General features: G+C 42.6%; 1 protein-coding gene across 1 annotated transcript; it reads right to left on the bottom strand.

Annotated features, from left to right (window-relative positions):
• Positions 1–478: 478 nt before the first annotated feature.
• Positions 479–23194, bottom strand: LOC133893680 (calcium-dependent lipid-binding protein). Its single transcript, XM_062334774.1, has 11 exons — positions 22663–23194; positions 22401–22502; positions 20860–20910; positions 20024–20144; positions 13925–14043; positions 13732–13834; positions 12488–12564; positions 12317–12399; positions 11343–11568; positions 2251–2418; positions 479–1160 (listed from the first exon to the last, which is right to left on the bottom strand). The coding sequence occupies exons 1-11, from the start codon at positions 22765–22767 to the stop codon at positions 822–824; spliced, it is 1494 nt and encodes a 497-aa protein (XP_062190758.1). The 5' UTR covers positions 22768–23194; the 3' UTR covers positions 479–821.
• Between the last annotated feature and the right edge of the window lie 581 nt (positions 23195–23775).

Below are 23775 nucleotides of genomic sequence, written 5' to 3'. Positions count from 1 at the left end.
CATATATATATATATACGTTTTTCTCAATATATAAATATACAAATATTACATTACGTAGAGTAAATAATAAATTACTTTTATTTTTTCATCTAACCTACAATAATTAATCAATTTATATAAATTACCTTCGTATACATCAATAAATTTCTTATTTACACTATGTACACATTGTTAATATACAAAAATAATCAAATATAATTTAATTTTACATCCTATTAGAAACCTGATCCCCGCAAAATCGCCCGCGAAGATGAGAATGAGAGAAATCTTCCCCCAATTACTAAATGGAGACGGGATGAGGAAACATTCACTAGCGGGGATTAGCCCCGTTGTCATCCCTAATCCCACCTGACATTGCGATCGAAAGGGCTCATTATACCTGGGTGGGAAAACCAAAATCAGGTTGCTTAGAGATTGTTGGTGGTCCCAGCAGTTTCCCACTGCTCAGAATAGAACCAGAGTAAAGAAAATCGCCAATAAAGCAACAAATTTTAATGCCACTGCATTGTTATATAAATCTGTGAAAGCTGATTTAATTTACAGTAACCTTCTTGGTATGAAAGTTTCCTGTTCCAGATAAAAGTGCAACGAAGAAAAGAAATCCAGAGATTGTTCATATAACCGACACCGCGGAGGCCAGTACACAGAAATGCAAACATAGCACTCTGTATAATCCTAGTTATCGCAAGTTCACAGAAAATAGAACGCTAACCCTGTCACAAAGAAGACGACTTTGTTTTCACTGTACTTGTTGAGCAGTTGAAGGTTTATCAGACTGAAGGTTTCATTGTACTTGTTGAGCAGTTGAATGTTTATCAGGCTATGCTGAAGGTTTATCAGACTGGGGAGCAGTTGAGCTGCTGCCGTTCTTGCGGGACATGCTGAAGGTCCCTGTCACAGTCTTTCCCATGAACTTCCCAGCTTTACCAAGTCCACTGCCAACGGCGCCAATACCAGAACCAACAAGCCCGACTCCAGCGCCAATTCCTGTACCAACGAAGCCAACACCGGAACCAACAAGTGATGCAGTGCCACTAATTGCATCCATTGTGCTACCAATTACCCCAGCCTCCTGCAGCCGCTTCCTCTCCTCTATTTCTTTCTTTTCGAATTCTAAGGCTTCAAGCTGTTCTTCCTTTGTAAACGGGTGATACATGACCTGAAATGTTGGAATAATATATTAATGCCATCATAGTGATCACAAAAATTACTCTTACAATTTTTTTATGGTCATACTAATTTTTTTTACATGCTGGCAGTCTATGGAATTACCTTTTGTTCATCCAACCATGACTCGATATAATGCTTATTTATGCCCCAAACATGCAGTGATGCAACAAAGAGAAGTGGATTGAAGAACCAAATTTTGAGAAATGAATTCAGAGAACAAGATAGTCAAAGATTTTCAGTCTATGCCACAAGTTAAAGGTACTAGGGTTGCCACAGCAATTGGCTAGCTGGTATGATTTTTTTTTTCGAACATGTAGGAGAGTTGCATATCTCTATATTAAAAGAGAAGAGAAACTGTCCGGTTACAGTAACCCTCCTAACGGAGGTAACTTACACCCCACTCACACTAATCAAGAAGTAAGAAGATCTAACCTAACCCAACCAAAGGGAACTAAGACCCTTGGCCCCGCCTAAGCACCATAGGCGAGCTTCGCCCTAGACTAATTGATTGAAAATAATCTTCGAAGTTATCCATTCTAACATGGCCAACAAGTGTGTGACTAGATGACCTTTGTACCATTTTAAGTATGGCAAGTTTCCTTCTAAGCATAATTTTTTATCCCCTTTTCTCAAGTCATATCAGCAAACATCTTGGCAGCAACAGAGGCACATGCCATCTACCTGTACTCAGGGCGACACAGCAACCGTCGCATGGAAATGATGCAGAAGGAGAGGGGCACAAGAAGATGGGAGGCACGCAGTGGTCAGGTGTTTCACAAAAGACCTGGGCCCTGCCCGCACAGATCTAGATGGTTCGATCGTGATCTCATGACCCTGGGAGGCTTGATAGGCATGTATGTGACAGATGGATTTTTCCTAATCATATTCGAGTATCTGATAGATGGTACTAGACTAAGAAATGCCAAGCTGGATAGGTAATGTTAAGGAGTAAAAGAAAAAGGAAATGTCTATGTAGCAAATATGTATTTCTTATTCACAATTCTTGTAGGATCTCTAGCTTTAAGGCAATAGGCTGCACTGAGGTAGAAGATATGAAAAAGTATATAACCCACACTAACCTTAAGATATAGTGTGCCTCTATCCTTGCTGTCCCTATTTTTAAGTGGATCTACTGAATGCAGCAGCTTCAGAGTGATTTCACGGGTGGTCTCAGGTTCAAGACTGTTCACTGCTAGTTTAGCCACACCCAGCTTCTTGTCTTGCTGAAGATTGTCTTCGTCGTAAACCTGTGAAATCCACCACAAACATATGTTCACTTAAACATCATTGAGATCAAAATTCAGAAGATAGAATGACAAGTATTAATAATAAGAAAAGCATTATTATCAAAATTCAGAAGATAGAATGACAAGTATTAACACTGAATTGGCATCTCATATTGGAGAAGTGTCAAACATGAAGCATTTCTAAGAGGATGTCGGAAGTTTTTTGTCCAATGGTCTAAGCAATGTCGAGAAAGCCTCCCTGTATATTTCTGATAAGTTACGATAATTGTTCAATCTATGGAAAGTTTCTCAACTATCCACAAGACTACATCAAATGACCAATATGCTACAGGCCATAAGGCAACTGTTAGCTCATTACCTGGACAGAAGATGAGGAGATAGCTAATGTTATCACGGAGTATCCATTAGTGCCTTTTTTATTCATAGTTCTTATGTCTGAGTGGTTTGTGTCTATCTAAAACATAGATGACACAAGAAAATGTCATCTGTTAGGACATGATAGTAACAACACATTAGTCTAACAGAATGCCGCTGAGTATGTCATGAAGCAATTAAGGTCAATCTTAAGCTTAAATTAGGAACTTAAAATGGAACTGAGCCCTGGAAGTTGTCACAAATTCAAGAGAAAGCCCGATTCTCACTCATCTGTATGCATTGAGGTATCTAGATTTGAACCTGGAACTGTCTAGTTCAACAGAATCCAAAACAGAGCTGAGAGCTCTGATCGTGCATCTGTCTAGTGCACATAGGAAGAAAGAGGAATAAAAAGCTTGACAAATTTCCTTTATGAAACAAAGCGTGAACTGGGGCCAGTTTCTAGCTAGTTTGGGGATTCAAAACCCAACCTAAACCACACCCAGTTCATTTTTCGACCCAGTAAGCACTAGCCATTATTCAGAAGTGCAAAGCTAATTTGATAGATCTTGAGACAGCTGGTCGAATTAACTAAAGTATTGAATTCTATGTAACAATATATTCTATGAATTTGTTGTGCAATGCAACTCTGGATAGTCGACTGATTTGTCTCTACAGATTCTCCAAGTCAAGCATAACAACCATATTGCACCAATAAATTTGTTTTGAGGAAAAACAGTATGGAAAAACCCTACTGTGGTAAATAATATATTAAAAAATAGAAAGAAAGAAAGACAAAAGGAGGCAGGACTGTACAAAGGGAGAGGAAGAAAAAGAAGAGGCTAGGGGAGCGAGGAGAGCCAAGAAGAGACCAGGGATCTCAAGGACGTAGACAACCTAAAGGATTGAACAGACACCTCATTTACAAAGGACACTTTCCAGCTAGTAAAAGAAACAACCGAGTTTCTAAAAATGACATCATTTCTCACTTTCCATATAGTCCAAGCTGTGATAATGAAGATCTTCATGAAGAACAGATAATGGAAGTCTCTCTTGGCGTTGAGCAACATATGGAAGAAGTGAAGCTGTTTGTCCCAAGCCAAGTTGATATAAATCCAGCACCTGGAGGCAAAAGGGCACTCAAAGAAGAGATGGAAGGTGGTTTCTTCCACTCTACCATTGCAGAGCACACAATTGTAGTTATTACCCTCAATTTTTAGCCTTTTCCTTTTCAAAAGGTTTCTAGCATTCAGTTTGTCCATGAACAGGAGCCAGGTGAAGACTATCAGTTTTCTGCTGCATTTGGATTTCTAGATCCAACTAATAGGAGCAAGGGGTTGAATCCCCTTGAAGAACAAATTGTAGAACTTATTTGCTATGTAATCTCCGGAGCCCCAGATATAGTGCCAGACATCTGTATTGTTGTGGTTACTTTTTATAGAATTCATGATTGAAATAAGAGTTATGAATTCCTGGAAAGCTTGCTTTAAGATAGGGGTGTAGAAATGCCTATGCACTGTCATATCTTGCTTGAAATCTGCTATAGACATGTTTTCATTCTTAGCATAAGAGAATAGCCTTGGGAGGCGGATTCTAAGGATAAACTTATTCCAGACGCCATTCCAGAGGAGGATAGAATCACCATTCCCCACTAAGAAACAAGCAATGCCTCTGTAGTGATCAACAGATTTTAAAATGTCCTTCCAACAGAAAGAGCCTTTTGTAAGGTCTAGATGGGGAACTTGTACATTAGAGTAGTGAACATTCCAAATAAACTCAACCCAGGGAAGATCATGTTTGTTGTAGAACTTGTGCAAGTGTTAGAGGAGGGACTCATTCTGAATTTTGAGATTGATAACTCCCAAGCCACCTTTCATTTTAGGCCTACAGACTTTATCCCAAGCCACCAAAGCCTTTTTAGAGAATTAATGTCATCACCTCTCCAAAGATCATCCTTCCTTGCTCTATCTATTGTTTGGATCACTGTTGAAGGGAAACGAAGAGTGCATATAGTGTTAGTGGGCAAAGCCGAGACAACTGAATTAACCATTTCTAATCTTCCCGCCAATGTGAGGCAGTTAGAGATGGCGGAAAGCCTCTTTCAATCTTGTTCATCAGAGGAGCAAGGTACTCCACCTTTGGCCTAGTAATGCCCAGAGGTAAACCAAGATAGGTGAAAGGAAAAGAGCCCATGTCGCATCCAAAGACCCCTGCCAAGAGAGAGGCCTTTTCTTGCCCCATATTAATAGGAACAAGGCAAGATTTATTATAGTTCACTTTCAAGCTAGTAGACATTGAGAAAGAATGCATGGTTCCTTTTAGACAGAAAAATTGGTGCTGGGATTCCTCAATGAAAAGTAAGGTGTCATCTGCAAATTGAAGAATTGGGAAGTCTTGGGCATTAGTGCTTGGGATTGGCTTGTTCAGAATACCACTTCTATGAGCTTCATTGATGATGTATTGGAGTGAAGCAGCAGCCAAAACAAAAAGAAGAGGAGAGAGGTGGTCACCTTGCTTCACTCCTCTCCTACAGTTGAAGAATTTTCCAGGAACGCTACTGAGCAGGATTGAAGATAGATAGTGGAATGAATCATATGATCTTTTGTTGATTGAATATTCAGAGTTACAACTTACAAATATATAGCCCAAAGAAGAGTGTGAACACGCATAGGAAGATGTAAAAGAGGAAAGTAAAAAAGATGCTCGTGTGAACAGGCATGAAAAGTGTGGACACACTATGCATGTATTCATGCATGCATGGGAAGATGTAAAAGAGAGAAGTCAAAGAGATACTCGTGTGAACAGGTAGAAAGTCTAACACTCCCCTGCAATTGAGACGGGAGCTTGCTGAACGTTGAGACTGGAGCGAAACTCTTGGAAGACCGAAGTTGGCAGCCCTTTGGTGAAGATGTCAGCATACTGAGAGGACGTCGGGACATGCATAACACAGACGTCACCGAGGCCGACGCGTTCGCGAACAAAGTGCTGGTCAATCTCCACATGCTTGGTACGTTGATGCTGGACCGGGTTGCTGGAGAGATAGACCATACTGACGTCACAATAAACAACAATGGCACGCTGAAGTGGACTGTGGAGCTCTATGAGCAACTGGCACAACCAACAAGCCTCCGCAACACCATTGGTGACAGCGCGGTACTCAGCCTCAGCGCTAGACCGGGATACTGTATTCTTCCGTTTGGACGACCAAGAAATAAGATTGTCTCCGAGGAAGACCGCATAGCCAAAGGTGGACTTCCGAGTGTCAGGGCAACCAGCCCAATCAGCATCGGTGTAGACAGTCAAAACAGTGGTGGAGGTGCGGTGAAGAGCAAGACCATAATCAAGAGTCCCCTGAAGGTATCTTAGAATGCGTTTTACCAAATTAAGATGAGGCTTATGAGGGTCATGCATGAATAAGCAGACCTGCTGTACTGCATAAGCGATATTCAGACGAGTAAAGGTCGAATATTGCAGAGCACCGACCAGATTGCGGTAGTGAGTCGGGTCATCCATAGGAGCACCATCACCGGAGATCTTGGCATGTGTGTCGACTGGGGTGTTGCAGGGCTTACATGCTAACATCCCTGTCCGCTCCAAGATATCCAGGATATATTGTCGCTGTGAGAGAAAAAGAGCACCATCACAATGATTAACCGTAATCCCCAAAAAATGATGAAGAGGTCCGAGGTCCTTCATCGCAAATTCGTGCGGAAGAGCCTCAATAGTGTGACGAAGAAGACTCCGAGATGAAGTTGTCAAGACAATATCGTTGACATATAGTAGCAGGTAGATAGTATTCGAGCCGAAAAATGAATAAGGTTGTGTCGGACTTGGCCTCCACAAAACCAAGAGACAGGGTGTGGGAGGCAAATCGACTATACCATGCTCGAGGTGCCTGCTTGAGTCCGTAGAGTGACTTGTTCAATCGACAGACATCATCAGGCCGAGCAGGGTCAACAAAACCAGAGGGCTATGCACAGTAGACTGTCTCAGAAAGCGTTCCATGTAGGAAGGCATTCTTCATCAAGCTGATAAATTGGCAAGGCACGGGAGAGAGCCAATGTGAGAACTGAGCGGACAGTAGCGGGCTTGAAAGTTTCATCAAAGTCAATGCCGGAACGTTAGATGAAGCCACGAAGAACCCAACGAGCCTTGTAGCGATCAAGAGAACCATCCGGCCGAAACTTGTGACAAAGGACCCATTTGCCGGTGACAATATTTGCGCCTGGAGGTCGAGGAATGAGATCCCAAGTGTGGTTTGCCTGGAGAGCCTCAAATTCTTCAGTCATAGCAGCGCGCCAATTAGGATCCGACAGAGCACCACGGTGCGTCTTAGGAATCGGTGAGAGGGTGGAGGCATGAAGGTTCATGCGATTAACCGGGAAACGAAACCCGGTCTTGCCGCGAGTGACCATCTGATGCTGGTTGGTCACCGGTGGAATGGAGATAGCAACTTCCCTGCCGGTTCGACTGGCATCAACCCAAGTCACGGGGGCAGCCGAACCAGAAAGAGAGGCCGCGCGACCTGGCGCCTGATGGGAAACAGGCACGACCGCCTGAGCAGTCGCGAGCACCTGTAGCTCGTTCGACACAGGTGCCAGGGGTGGATCCGCGCCACCAGCTGGGCTGACATCCTGGGGTGTGGTAGCGATCGGCCCAACCCGAGTTGGGCTGGTGCAAGCGTCCACTGGATAGGCTAAAGGAATGTGAGTTTGGCCAACCAAGGGGGAAAACCGGGTGGGGGGCCAGGTCGTGACCTGCTGACAACAACCTACAGCCAGAGGCCGGCCGGGGCAGCATGAGAAAGGCTCGTCTCGCCTGATACAGTAGTAGAGGCGCCTCCTGGTGTAACAGCCTGTGATGGGAAACCAGCAGGGGCAGCAACACCATGGGAGGGACCTCAAAGTGTACATGCACGGTTAGTATAGAAGGGAGGCAAAATAGTGTTGAGCTCGGTCAAGAAATCAAAATCGGATAAAGGTGGGGAAGACACCATGGAGAAGGGAAAAGAGGACTCATCAAACACGACGTGACGTGAGATGATGATGCGATTGGAAGAAAGGTCGAGACATCTATATCCTTTGTGATCCGAGGGATAGCCAAGAAAAACGCAGAGGGTGGACCGAGGTGACAGTTTATGGGGAGAAGTGGCGGAGACGTTAGGGTAAGACTTGCACCCAAAGACACGTAAATGAGAGTATGTGGGCTGGACACCATGTAAAAAGAAATAGGTATAGAAAAATAGAGTGTCTTTGTGGCGTGGCGATTGATGAGATAGGTGGCGGTGTTTAATGCTTCTACCCAATAGGAGAGAGGCATGATAGAACGAATGATGCGCTCAGCCTTACCATTTTGTGGGGAGGTGTAGGGGCATGAGAGACACAGTTAGACACCAGTAGTGAGGAAGAAGGAACAAGGGGAGGAGTTATCGAATTCCCGGCCGTTGTCACATTAGACACTCTTAATGGTGCAGCCAAATTGAGTAGAGACATAGGAGAAAAAATGCGAGAAAGTAGAGAAAGTGTCAGATTTTAGTTGCAAAGGAAACGTCCAAAAAAAAAAGAGCAATCGTCAAGAATGACTAAGTAATACTTATAACTGGAGATACTGGCAACAGGAGAAGTTCAAAGATCACAATGTATTAAATCAAAATTCCGGACGGCTTTAGAATTGGAGCTAGGAAACGGAAGACGCACATGGCGACCAAGTTGACATGCATGACAAAGGGATTCTGATTTAGTACATGACATGCCTGCAACAGAGGTGAGCTTAGAGAGGGCCTTATGACCAAGATGACCCAAACACCGATGCCAGACAGTAGAGGAGGGAGTGTTGGCGATGAGTTCGTGTGAAGGAGGCGATGATGCAAACAGGGGGTAGAGCTGACCCGAGCTATTGCACCTGATGATCACGTTCTTGGTTTGTAGATCCTTCACAAAGAGGCCATAGGGGTCAAATTCAACAGAACAATTGTTGTCAGTAGTGAATTGACGGACATAAACGAGATTTTTAATAATATGCGGAGACAAGAACGTGTCGTAAATGAAGAGGACGTTGAGGTAGAAAAAGAAGTAGAACCAACAGACGTGACGGTAAGGAGAGACCCGTTGCCAATGATGATGTTGGTTGGAGTAGAGGGGGTGGATAGTGAGGAAACTTGAAGATTACCGTTGGTGGAAGATATGTGCGTGGATGCTCCCGAATCCATGTACCATGCACCGCTCGGAGGTGGGGTGATGGTCTTGGTATTGAACGAGTTGGCGAGCTCATGCTGGTCACAGAAGCCATAGGCGCCAGTGTTGGAGGCAAGCACCATGCTGCATGGAAGGTTACCCACCTTACTGTACAGCTTTTCATTTAATATTCATTTTTTATAGTGGAGTAGCTTGAGGATATGCTTTTAAAGGATTCTTCTGAAGTTTCTTTCCTGAGTGAAGAGGTTTCTCCATTCTTCAATTTTTTTCTAGAACTTGTAACACACTGTTGCAATCTCTAATTAGATTTTGCTTAAGTGAGAAAGATCTCTGCTCCATCTTCTTAAGACCCTTCTAAGAAACTTCATTTTGGAGGAAATGATTTTAGGACTAGATGGCTCCCTAGTGAGAATTCCAAGTAGCTTGGACAAGCTCCATGAAGCCAGGCTGGTCAGTCCAAAAGTTTTCAAATTTGAAAACCTGAGCTTTGGGGATCCTAGTGCCAATTTGGACAAACATGGAGAGTGATCAGGGATGGGTTATCCTAGAGGGAGTAGTAGGGTACTAGGATAGTCTATAGTCCAATTGACAGATGTGAAGCACCAATCGTGCTGTACAAGGGGTCTACCTGCATATTGCTGTAAGTATATTTTCTACCTTTCAAGGGGATCTCAATCAATCTCAGGTTGCTGATAACCTCATTAAAGAGGTTAATATCATTTAAATTGCCCCCCGGTTTATTTCTGTCCTCAAGAGACCTGTAGAAGTTAAGGTCCCCAACAATTAACCAATTTTCCTCATCATCATTTTGGAGATCATTTAGGCAGTTAATGGAAGCTTGCCTCTGGGCCTTGACGCGGTCCATAAACTGACATGAGATACCACTGCTCTAAGTTTATATTGGATGTGAAGGCAACAATCAAAGCGTAAGAGGCCGAGAAGGTGACATTTCCAGTGAAGAGGGACCCAATCCAGGAGATGAGAATACCCCAGAGGCACGCCTAGAGGGGATATAAGCAAATTTGTTGAACCTTTAGGAGCAATTTTCTTGAGGAAGTGAGCATCGATGGATTCCATTTTAGTTTCTTGAATGCATAAGATAAAGCAAGAACTCTCTTCAATTTTATCTCGCACCACCAGCCATTTACTTTCAGCGTTCAGACCCCTAATGTTCCAATTCAGAATGTTCCAGTTTCTATTTTGACTATTCATTGTAGGGGAGGTGGAGCAGATCATTCTATATTTCGCCACAGGCCAAATAACTCAAGCAACACCGAGTAGGCCAAAATTGCGTAACCGGGCCAAAGGAGCAGCTAAAGCTAGGATGTTAGGGGTGGAGGGTCTCAAAATCATAAGCAAAAGGAGGATAAAAGAGGGGAGAAACATTAGCATTCAGCCAAAGTTTGAGGCAATCCTTGTAGTAGTACTTAATAACATCGAGAAGCTGAATAAGCCAGACAGGCATCCTAGACATAATGTTCCACACCACTGTTCCATAACGAAGGGGATTGAGCCAAACCAAAAGAGTATTTTCTAACACCTCAAAAGGACTAAGGCGTTGAAGAACTATGCTTGCCATGTTAATTTTTATACATCAATAGACTAACACAAAAGCTTAAGCCACTGGACGAAACGTGAAAAGCCTATTTAGGGCATGTTTGGTTTGAACCTAACATTGCCACGCCTAAGCTTAGTCACCCATAGATTTTTAGATAATTGTTTGGTTGACTGTCACAATTGTGGCAAGCTATACACTCAGTTTTTTGACTAACTTTGTCACACTTGTGACTAAAAATTTGTTAGCCATACTTAATTAACCTTAGGCGTGGCAAATATAGTTGCAATCTAAACAGACCCTTATACTTCAATGGTTAACAATGGTTAAAACTGATTCTTCCCTCAACTTTCATTTGTGGGGCCAAGGTTTTTTTTTCTCTAAGGCCCAGCAGGGATGGGCCACAGTTTTAGGTCCATCAGAAACTGGATCGCACATAGCTCAGCTTGAGCCCAGCATACACTTTTTTGTCCCAGTTAGCCTGAAGCCCAATCATGGCCCAATCAACCTGACTCATTCGAATATTTGGTAGAATAGCCTGAGATAAATGTTCGCATTCATTGGGTTTCTTAACAATCTACAGCAGGTTTATCTTTAGTGATTACAGAAGCTTTTCCTTTGTCTAATCTAATCTCAGGGGCCTTAGTGAGTCTAATGGTTTGAAAAAAATCCATTTCAATCTTAAATTTATTGATCTTATTCTTGCACATTATTTTCAGTTTAATGATAATTTTTCCTTTTTGACGAGTAAGATGTCATTTTCCCTTGATACAAGGGACGTTTTCAAAAGAGGAGCAGGACAAAATGAAATATAGAATTACCTCAAAAATGACAGATTGGGTTTCTTTGTCTTCGACAATCAGCTCAAATGTTTCATTCCATTCAGGATTCAGGTTGTCATCTATGACTTTTGTTTTGACCTTAAACATCGGTCGCACGTACAGAACCACATAAGGATCTGATTTACCAATCAACTCCTTGTTTTTCAAAGAAGTTGCTTTTACCACTGTAACAAAAAGTCTTCCCTGAGGTTTAAGCTCCAGGTCACTGTGGAGAAAGAAAAAACAATATAAGTCAGTCAATGCCGAAGGGGATCTGACATTTGAATTGTGCAGTCAAACTAGATAAAATTTGGGATCACTAAATTTTAAACTACCTAAATTATCATATAAACTGTATCACTAAATTGGTTCTTAAAATAATCCTACATCTTTATAATTTGGATAGTTTTAATTTTCCTTCTTCCTCAGTTCCTCCACTACATGGCCCCTTGGCCAGTCGCTGCAACACTGTCCATTAACACCATATGCTCCTTTTTACAAACCTATCAGTTAGGACAACCCACCAAGAACTGATTTGCTTGCAAGCAGACAGTGAGACAGATAAGCAATTGGTTACCCTTGCAAATATCTAGGATTCTCTGTTTCTTTTTTTTTTTAAGTTTTGACTTGATCACAGTTAATTAAAAATCTTGTAATGTTTCCATAATATTATAATTTTCTGAATCTGTACTGCTTCATAAGATACAAAAGTATGGGTTAAAGTCACATCTTGCAAACTTTAAGAAGTCAATAATATAATTTGCAAAATAAAAATGGTTTAACTCCTATTTTCCAGTAGAAATAAAATATCCAACATCAAGAGAGTATGTTAAAAAACAGTAATCAGCAAAGCTGGGCTGAATCTTTGTTGAGTTCATCTTTGCTTAACAGCTGCAGTGCAAGTTCTAACATGGTTAAAAAAGGTAGACAAAGCTATTTAAAGTAAGTGAAAAAAAAACGTTGAGGAAACTCACCTTGTATCAACATTGACACCAATTGGAACAACTAGCCTGTGTGGCCACTGAAGCATATCAGAAACAATTGAATTGACAGTATCCTAATCGAAGGCAGAAGAATCATGGTTAAATTTCTATATAGTTTGTTGGTAGTAATACAGTGCTCAAAATATTATCCAGTCATCATACATCAATCATGTCAGAAAGTCCAGGAACTGCAGTTAGGCTTCCTCCAATGGCCTTCAGGGTGTACTGAATTTTTGGCTCTGGCTGAAGCACAAAGAACCCAATTAAAAGAAACACATGGGAAATGCTATCTTGATAATAGAAATGGTTTGAGACCTCAGAAATGTAATTTATAGAATATTTTCTGAAAATTCTTAGTATCAAACATCGTCATCAGACATACTAAATCTCAAAATGTTTCAAAGAAATGACTAAATGATGTAAGAGGTTGCAGTATGAAAACTGTGTTAATTTCCAAAAGTTCTAAATGATGACAGCAATTTGAGGTGGCATTGCACAGATTGTACCTCCACATGCTGACATTAGCAGTTTGACAGAAAGATCTGTATAGTATTAATACATGACAGGCACATCAGAACTAATGCCATAGATAAATACAACTAATGCAACCACCCTCAATTTTGAAGCAAGAATCAGTTATGATTTCTGGTTCAATATTGAGACATCCCTAGGTGGCAATTCTTATCCCATTATGTGTGTATTCACATATTTGTTTTGGACATAAGATGTGCCAAAAAGAAACGTAAAAACAAATGAAATGAACAAGATGTAAGGTGTCGTGAATAAATAAGTTCTCAAAGGAGTATTCATGTTATCGTCATTATTAAAGTGACCCATATTCATCATTCTTCATCAAATAAATAATAGTTCCTTCATTCTCTTTTCTCATTGAAAATTCAGGAGCGTGAAAGTACTCTTTTTATCTTATTTATATGAATTCTGAGACAGACATCGCTACATTTTCCTAAAGTAACCCTACTTAATTTAATGTATGCTACATTTTGCAAGACTAGTATTGTTGTTCATTGGTCACTCGGATTAAATATGGGTAGTTTAGGCAAAAAATAAATTTAGTAATGTAATATTGAGTTTCATGCAACCAGTTCATGCAATAGCTTAAGCTATTCAGGAAAGGTAAGACAATATACTTCAACACAAACATGGATTCAAAGTGAACCAACATTTTTCCTTAAAAATTTGTCTGCCAAGCCTAAAAATCAGGACATTTGGCTGTTTCATGCACCAACCAGTCCACTCAAAAGCATAACTGTTGAGGAAAGGTGGGCAATATAGTTCGACAGGTTGCAAGAGACAAATTTAATAAGGAAATGTGACAAGTGTACTCAAATCTAAAATGTCAAGCAAAAAACGAAAGGCTGTAGTAACCAATATTGTTTAATAGATACGTGCCTCGGCAAGGAGAGCCACAACAACAGCAGAAATGCAAGGAATCTCTTCTGAGAGTTGAAATACAACACGTATGACAGTATAGACCTGGAGATCCTTCAGCTGCATATTGGTTGGGTAAAATATATCAAGACTTCTAATCAAGAAAAGGTGCCTCCAAGAAATTATTGTGTGAAGATAAAAAAATATAACCTGGATAGGCAGTGATGCAACTACAGCATCAACAGCTAGGATTATACTTGGATCACCACCCCAACGGAAATCTATATCCATTATGATTTGGCCTGGCTCAAGATTTTGAATGCGAATACCTTCACAACAATCAAACAAAACCCATTGTACTTTTAAGTCATCCTTGTTAGATATATATATTATTCTGTGTAATATCCCCAGTATATAAGGGGTTTCTTACATATTGTCACCTGTACATGTGTATATATGCTGGCCCAGGACCTTCAGAGAATACAAGTTGCTATTCTTAACATGCTATCACAACTAGGTTTAGGTTTTCTTTACTGGGACACGCAACTCATCTTTTTCTTCCCGTCGGTGTTTGTCTACTCGCCGGCTCCTCTACCTCGTCTGCTTCCGCATCAGGCTTCCTCTCCTATTGGTGTAGTTTAGATCTGCTCGGATTCGCCACGCCTGATCTTCATTGTCGGCCGCTCTCAAGGGTCGTTTTCCCGTTCTTGGCCGCTTTGCTTCCCAGGCCATCGATCTGACGCCGCCACCGTTGATCTGCTCGCCAGCCGCTCGAATTCGGTCTCAGGTTGGCCGACGACCTTCGATTCAGCATCGCCCAACCGTCCTGATCTGTCAAGCCCCATGGCACGCCTCCCCAAGCCGGATTTGTCATGCCTTTTATCAACCACAGCCTCCTCCCCGATCCCCGATTTCGACTGCCGGTAGGCTCAGCCGCCCCTCCGTCGGATCTCCGCTCGCCGGCCCCCCTCTTTGACGTCCACCCCTCTCGGTTGGATCGAGTCCTACTCAGGCTGAGTCTAGACTCGATTTTGACTCGTTCAAAAGCAAAAAAAATAATAAAAAAAGGTTGCAGCAGCTCGTCGCTATCTTTGTGCTCTTACCGTCGACCGTCGCTCCCCTTTGCGCTCTCGCCGTCGCTTGTCGTGCTCTCACTGATGCTCGCCGCTACCTTTGCGCTCTTGCTGTCGACCACCGCTCTCCCTTGTGCTCTCGCCATCGTTCGTCACCTCTTCAGGATGTCATCGAGCATTGTTTTAGTTTCTTAGTGCTCAGTGATCTTTGATGGAGCAACTACCAGGACTTCACGCAGCATATGCGCATTCACATGCGCGGCCATCGTCTTTAGGGTGTTCTATGTGGTGATATTCCTTGTCCGCCTTCCCTGGAGCTCCTGACGGAACCCGTGCAGCCGACTGTTGACAAAGAAGACAAGGACAGCTATTGACATCGCTACAGCTGCTTATGAGAAGCCATCTCCATCTATCAGGAAGCTTTGGAGCTATACCGTGATCGGTTGTTTGACTGTGCTTAGTTTATGGATGATGATGTCAGTGCGGTGTCTATTCTAATTGCTAGTGTGGAGCACAGGTTTTCTTCTGAGATTGTTTGGTTCTCTACTACTACCTTTCAGATGTTGAATCGTCTTCATCCGACCTGAGCCATCTGGGAATGCTCTCTATCTGTCTGTTGTTCGCCAAGAGTAGTCTCTTTAGTAAGGTGACACCACAGTTGATGTTTTCTATGCTCAGATGTCGGATGTGTGGCGTCATTTGGACTCTCTTTTTGTTGCTGATTGTCACTCTTGTCAACGCTGCTTGGATCTACGTGCTGAGTGTGAGTTTTTGACGTCTACAAGTTTTTTACTCGTCTTCGTCCGGAGTTTGAGTAGCGTCGAGCTTAGCTGCTTGCTTGACATCCTCGTGTCACCCTTATGGAGGCTCTTACGGAGCTACGCTCAGAGGACACTAGTCTGCGTGGTTCTGGACCACTGCCACTACCTTCAGTACTAGCTGCTCGTCCACCTCTTGCGCCTACGTCCTTGACTACACCGTCGTCTGCTCCTCGTGTGACTCCTTCGCCACCTGCGCCTTCTTTAGGTGGTGGTGGTCACCCTCGCTGCACCTACTACAGCAAGGAGAGCCATGTTGAGGCTAACTGCTACCGGAAGAAGCATCTTCGACGTTCCTCTAGTGCTTCTACCTCGACTATCTCCTCGATTACCTCTTCAACCGACACTCAACAGGAGATTGTGAGCTTCATCATCTGGTTGCCACCTCTGGCTCTACACCGACAGGTCCTGCTGGTTCTATTACTCTTCTGTCACTAAGAGACCACCTTCTACGCAATCACGTACTTCTCCTTGGATTCTTGACTCTGGAGCATCTTTCCATATGACTTCTGATTCTTCCAGTCTGTCTTCGCATTATCCTCTTGTTTCTCCTATTCATACTTTTACCGTTGATGATACTTCTCTTTCCGTTGCTAATTGGGGTACCCTTAGCACTTCTTCTTTTAGACCTTCTGTTGCTCATGTTCCCTAACTCACCATGCAACTTATATCAGCTGGTCAACTCACTAACCATGGTTGTCGTATTATTCTAGATTCTAACTCTTGCTATGTTAAGGATTGTTACACAGGTGCTCTGGTTGGTACTAGCCCCCGACACCATGATTCTCAGCGTCTATGAGAGCTTGACTGGCTTCGTCCTCCTTCCGCTGCCACCGCCGGTCTCTCTGCTTCCTCGACTACTGGCTCCTTCTAACAATGGCAACATCATCTTGGTTAGATTTGTGGATCATGTCTGTCTTCATTAGTTCGTCATGGTCTGTTAGGATCTATCTCAGGAGATGCGTCCTTAGATTGGGAGGGTTGTAAGCTTTGGTAAATAAATTTAGCTTCCTTATCCTCATAGTGAGTATCTCAACGTCCTTTTGATATTGTTTATTTAGATGTATGGATTCCAGCTCCCTTCGTTTCAAAAGAGGTCATAGCTACTATATTATCTTTACAGATGATTTCTCTCGCCACACTTGGATTTATTTCATGTCTTCTTGTAGTGAGATGTCATCTATATATAAGCGTTTTGCGACTATGACTCGCACTTAGTTTGACACTCATATTCGTGATTTTCGTGTTGACTCTGCTGGTGAATTTCTTTCTGATCATCTTCGTTCCTTTCTTACTGAAAAAGGTACGTTGTCTCAGTTCTCTTGCCGTAGAGCTCATGCTCAGAATGGTGTTGTTGAGCGTAAGCATCGTCATCTCCTTGAAACTGCTCGTACGCTTATGCTTACCTCTTCTGTTCCACCTTATTTTTAGTTGAGTCTGTCTCCACTGACACATACTTGGTCAATATCCAACCCTCCTTTACTCTCAAGGGTGGGATTTCTTTTGAGCGTCTATATGGACATTTCCTGACTACTCTCTTCGTCTTTTGGCTGTGTTTGTTACATTCTTCGCCCCTTGTAAACGTACCAAACTGACTGCTCAATCTGTTTAGTGTCTTCTTGGCTACAATGCTAAGCATAAGGGTTATAGGTGTTGAGACCTTGTTGCTCACAGGATGCGTATTTCTCGGGATGTTACTTTTGATGAGTCTCGTCCCTTCTATCCTCGTATCACACATTCCACTTCTTCAGCATCCTTGGTCAAGCCTCTATCCTTTCTCACTTTTCCTATCACACATATTTCTTCTTCTCTTCCCCGGGCACCGTTGGCGTCCTCTCCTGTTGTGCCTGCTTCGATGCCTTCCACGCCTTTGACCTCCTCGTCTCATGCTCCTACTTCTAGTCTGGTTGAGCCTTTTCCTTTCCACTACACTCGTCGTTCCCGTGCTGTCTCACATCCTACTGAGCCGCTTTCTGATGAGCCACCTCCTTCTGGTGATTCAATTCCTTTCTCTCCTTGCTATTCTCTTCGTGGTCGTCATTTGATTCGACCTCCTGATCGTTTTGCTAGAATGTCGTTCCTGCTGAGCCGTCTTCTTACCGTGAGGCTGTTATTCATCAAGAATGGCAGCATGCGATGGCTGAGGAGTTTGCTACTCTTAAGTAGACCGGCACGTGGGATCTTGTTCCTCTTCTCTCATATGTTCGTCCTATCACGTGCAAGTGAGTCTATAAAGTTAAGATCCGCTCTGATGGTTCTCTTGAGCGTTATAAGGCTCATCTTGTTGCCCATGGTTTCCAGCAGGAGAATGGTCACGACTATAATGAGACTTTTGCCCTGGTAGCCTACATGACTACAGTGCACACTCGTCTTGTTGCTTCTGTGCGTCAGTAGTCTATCTCCCAGCTTGATATCAATAATGCCTTTCTTAATGGTGAGTTGTGTGAGGAGGTCTACATACACCCACTGCCAGGGTATTCTGTTCCTGGGGGCATGGTTTGTCGTCTCCGCCACTCTCTCTACAACCTTCAGCAAGCCTCTCATGCTTGGTTTGCGCGCTTTTCTTCTGTGATTATTGCCGCTGGTTTTTCTACTAATGCTCATGATCCTGCGCTTTTTGTTCACACTTCCTCTCGTGGTCGGACTCTTCTTCTATTATATGTTGATGATGATAATTACAGGAGATGATTCTGAAAATATTGCCTTTGTGAAGGCTCGTCTCAATGATCAATTTCTTATGTCCGATTGGTCCTCTTCGCTACTTTCTTGGGATTGAGATTTCTTCTACCTCTGAGGGTTTCTTTCTATCCCAAGAGAAGTATATTCAGGATCTTCTTCATCATGCTTCTCTCACTGATGAGCGCACTATTGAGACTCCTATAGAGCTTAATCTTAAGCTTCAGTCCACTAATGGTGAGCCTCTTGCGGACCTCACTCGCTATCGTCATCTAGTTGGGAGTCTTGTTTACCTTGGTGTCACCCGTCTTAACATTTCTCATGCAGTGCACATCCTCAGTCAATTTGTTTCTGCTTCTACTCAACTCCAATATAGCCATCTCCTGCGTGTTTTGCACTATCTTCATGGGATATCTCTTGTTTTCTCTTCTTTCCATGCTCCAGCTTTTTACAGCTTCGTGCTTATTCTGATGCTACTTGGACTAGCGATCCTTCTGACCGTCGGTCTATTTTTGCCTACTATGTTTTCCTTGGTGATTCTCTTATTGCATGGAAGACTAAAAAGAAGACCGCAGTTTCTCGTTCTAGTGCAAAGGTTGAGTTACGGGCCATGGCACTGTTGACAGTGGAGCTCGGCTACAGTGGTTACTTGAAGATTTTGGTAGACTAGTTACAACTTCACGTCCAGAAGTGCATAATTGCAACACGAGAAGCTAACACTGTGAGTTACAACTTGTTATTCACACTGCGCACATCCCCCAGTTACAACTCGAAACACTGTGAGTTACAATTTGTTAGGTAGACCAGTTACAACTTCACATCCATAAATGCATAATTGCAACATGAGAAGCTAACACTGTGAGTTACAACTTGTTATTCGCACTGCGCACATCCCCCAGTTACAACCCGAAACACTGTGAGTTACAACTTGTGGGGTGTGCGCAGACATGAACTACAGTGAGCATACCTGCAGAATGTACATACAGTATATATATATATAGCTCCGTATAATATCCCCAGTCTATAAGAGGTTTCTTGCATATTGTCACCTGTACATGTGTATATATACTGGCTTAGGGCCTCCAGGGAATACAAGTTGCTATTTGTAACAATCCTTATGTAGTCCCGCATCAAGATTCAATATTATTAAATTGCTAAACACAAATGTAGGTTAGTTTGGCATTACTAATATGCAAATCTAGAACTTCTACATGGAAGTTCTATACTATCTGCATTATTAATATGCAAATCTAGAACTTTTACATGGAAGTTCTATACTATCCACACAGTAGACTTGAGAATGAGGACTACACCAAGTATAAATGCTGGAAACCCGGCTAGTTGGTGTGTATTTGTCACTGATACTCTCTAGGAAATGATTTTTTTTTTAACTTGAGCAGTTTCAGCCAATCAACCGTCCACAGGAAGTAGTGTCAGTTATCATAAAAAATCATGCTTTGATACAGAGGTTTCCAATATTCACAGGCACAATTGTGTATAATATTCAGCAGTCACCATTGAGTCCTCATTTTAACTGAGACATACTAACTACCAAGTTAGTTAAGTATATGTATCTTCTATTAAATATGAGAGTTGTCTCCACAGTAGGACTAAAATAAACTAGTTTTTTCCTTATGCGTGTTAGATGAAATATTGTAGGAAATCTTCAATTGTAAGAAATAGTATGCACCAAAGAAGAAAGAGATCAATGCAATAGAAAATGAAAAGTATAAAGGGAAGACCTTCTATCTTTGGTGACACATTTCCAAGAGAAAATTTGCTGAACTTCAGAGATTTTATTCCTGGAGGCCTATAATCATCTAGCAGTGGTTCAACGGATTCCTTAATCACTGCTGTTGCAGCCTAAAACCAAATGAAAATTAAGTTCAGCACATAGGGCTTATGAACATTAGTATTGGTAGACAGCAAGTCTTAGGGCACGAGATTGCAGCAAAACAGAAAATAGGCATGTCTTAACTAACAAAGATGGATATGCAAATGGTTTACGAAACTATCCATCCCTGATTTCAATGTTTTAGTAATGCAGGACAGCTTAACATGTCTAGAAAAGGTAAGTAAGTCATGTTGTAACTCTAAAAAAGGCTCATTTTACAGTGAATCTAGAAAACTAGCAATCGGGATGGGGTATAGTTTGCATCAAATCCTAACCCAATCACCCTTATGGCCTAAAAGGGTTATGTCAATAGTATACAAATCGTCCTGATGCCTATACTCAAATCCAGTTTAAGGGTTATATTAGTCTAAGATGTGGACATTCGATAACAAAATAAAATGGAGACTCCAAATGCCAAAAACCTAAATTATTTTGTCATGCACAAAAAAATTATCTCAACACAGTGACAAAACTGATTTAAGAGGTCAGGAAGGTAGCACAACAACGTAATCATCAAAATCCAAAATAATAAGGAATATATCATGAAATACACCAATTAGCAAATCAACAAGATGAAAGAAACATCATTCAACAAGGAATGAAAATCACTACAAGAAAATCACTACAATGAAAATCACTACAATAGGCAAAGTACTTCACAGAACTATAACTTAGATAACTTACCTGTGCAACAAAAGGCCAAAGTTTGCTGAGATATTTGTTTAGCCATTTCACCTGCAGCAAACAATTACATATTAATTCTGGAGATCAGATGAGAGTACAATTAAGCATGAGCATCTTTCACGAAAAATGAACTAGCAAGATAATGTTCCAAAGTCAGGATCATTTGAATCCATTGTATGTACAGAATATTTTGTAGAAAAGGAAAAGAATCAATAGAAACTCTCTGCACCACCAAAATATCCTAATCTCAGATAAACTCAAACCAATCATAATACTTATTAACAGTATGAGAAAATAAACTAATGAGCTTGTATCACTCTTCCATGGTTACTCTCAGACAAGCTTTCGATAAGAACTTTTGGCCCTATGAAGACAGGGAATTACCAACAAGTTCACATTTTATGAATTAACCACTCACTTTACGAAGGAAAACATCAACCAGACATGTTCGCTGAATGGTCAGGACCAAAGATTTTTTATCGATCATGTAACATCATGGATACACTAAGCAGTGGAACCAGGGGCCAAGCAGCCAGGGATCCAGCCCAGGGTGGGGAAATCCAGTTCAGTATACCCTGTATATCTGCCACACAAAAAACTGAGGTATATAGCCCAGCCTAGGGCTAAGCCCAGAGCCAGGACGAGCATTCTTCTCCTTGGCCACTACTCCATCCGGACCATTGACAACCCACGTCCAGCAGCTGAGCAGCCCACATCCCTAATCTCAAGCAGTGGACATTTCGACGCATATGGACTCTTTCTCAACTCCTCTTGTCACTCCAACCCTTTGGTGCTCTTAATCATGCCAACCAGGTGGCCATTGCGGTCCAAATCACATGCCACTTCTTGTCAATGCATGCCTCCTAATGTATTTAGTTTCATACTCGTAATTCAGTGCTTACAGTATCAGTAAAAATTTATGGTTTAAAGAAGTTCCATGGTCAAGTAGAAACAGGGCAAGCCAAGTACATATACGGAAAGAGCTTTTATCAGCCAGGTACACATATGGAAAGAGCTTGTTTCAGGTGTGCTATAATATTCAGAGCGAATGTTTTAGGGAGATATTAACTGTGGATTTTCTTTCATCTAAGTAAAGTTCATAGCAGATGTAGCACATGTTATGTGCAGGAATTACTGTTCCCACGTACTGTTTATGTGGACAAACAATATTCTCGTTACTGTAGCACGCGATCAGATTGTTTAGAGATAAAATTAGTTAGATTGGTTGTTAGTGATCATATTAGATTAGTTAGAGATAAAATTTATTAGTTTAGTCTTAGAGATAAGATTTGTAAGTTTAGACTGTTAGGGCCGGCTACTATATAAAGGAGGGCACAACATCCATTGTAATCAAGCAAGAGAAAAATTAATCTAATTCTCTTCTAATATTTTAAGTCTCTTCAATCTATAGTCTAATCCTCCCGTAGCATCCCTCACATGGCAACCGACACCGCCCGGCTATCCTCTCATCGGTGCTTATCGATGCATTCAGTATCAGAGATGCCAAGGGTTAAGGACATTTTGGTGAAAGTACAGCTAACCTGCTCAAACTGCGGGAAGGATATCCACTCAGGGAAATTATCGCCGCACAGCTTCTTGAGGTCGTCCCTGCTGAGAGACCCAAGGACCTTGATATCCGCAGCCTGCAACAAGGAAGATAGATGATAACTAAAGCTCAAAACCCAGGAAGCAAGCTTCACACTACGGTTCACAGTTACCCCTGATCAATCCAACTGCAGCAGTAGCAACCAATACGAGACGGGGCATTCCCATCTCATCATCGCATGACCCTATTTTCCTAACCTTGGCGATGCGCTTCATGCTGCGGCGCCGCATGGCGCTGCTCCAGCCGGCCATGATCGCGACGCCGACCACCACCCCCATCACCATCCCGGAGATCAGCCCCATCCTGCTGGCGCCCGCCGGTAGCAGCCTCGGCCGGACCCCGCCGCCGCCTCCGGCCAACTTCGTGTCGCCTAGCTCACCTCGGATCCCTACCTCATGGGGTGAAAAGCAACTCGAGATCTGGAAAAAGCGGTCTGTCGCGTGCGTTTGCGCTCGCGCTCGCGCTCGGTTTGTGGATGGGAATTAGGAGGAATCGGGAATGGGTGTTTGGGGGGGGGGGGGGCGGGGAGGGGAGGGGATTAATTGCGTGGTTAGTGGGGTGATTAATGAGCAGGGAGGGAGAGGAATGAGTAGCTGTTTGTTTGCTGGAGCGGGGCAGGAACAGCGGAACTGAAATGCAGGGGGAGTCAACTTGAGATCTGCGGAGGAAAACGAGTCGATTAGGACACAAGAAACGGCCCCCGTCGGCAGCCGGCAGCCGCGAGCGAGGGGCACGGGTACCGCGTGTCTGCGGATAACCGTAGGTCCACGTGAGTTGGATCTTGCTTTTTGTTTTGCTCCGAAAAAGAAAAAAATGGGCAAGATTCAAAGGGAAACAACTGGACGTCGTTACGGCGTGGTAGGTTGGTGCTCTAAGTCGCGCCTGCATGCGGAGGGAGTGACCATACACAAGGATAGCTCTACCTCGATCATCATAATGGTACAAGAAGAATAAAAAAGCATAATAGAATTAAGTTTTTAGTACATATCATTGTCGCGATCTGATCAGGATTCTCCGTGATCTGATCGCTAGAGAGCAGCTATGTAGGCTTCCCGCGATCTGACTGTCATAGCGCAGAGGCTTCACTTAAGAAAATCAGTCAACTCTCTCACACTCACTTTCTCACACACTCTCACTCACTCCTTCACCCACACCAAGAGAGAGGGGGAGACTATCTCGATGTCCACGACGTCCAAAGATCGACGGAGAGGACTTTCTCAAAGTCCCTGAAGGCTTCCTCAAGCTCATCCCCTTCACTCTCGTTGTCGATGAAGTTTCCGCACGAGTTCATCCACCTCAAATTCTACACC

The sequence above is a fragment of the Phragmites australis genome, chromosome 15 (genome assembly GCF_958298935.1).
Source record: "Phragmites australis chromosome 15, lpPhrAust1.1, whole genome shotgun sequence".
Taxonomy (NCBI): domain Eukaryota; kingdom Viridiplantae; phylum Streptophyta; class Magnoliopsida; order Poales; family Poaceae; genus Phragmites; species Phragmites australis.
The sequence above is the reverse complement of the archived record's forward strand: the minus strand, read 5'-3'. Positions and strand labels throughout refer to the sequence as shown.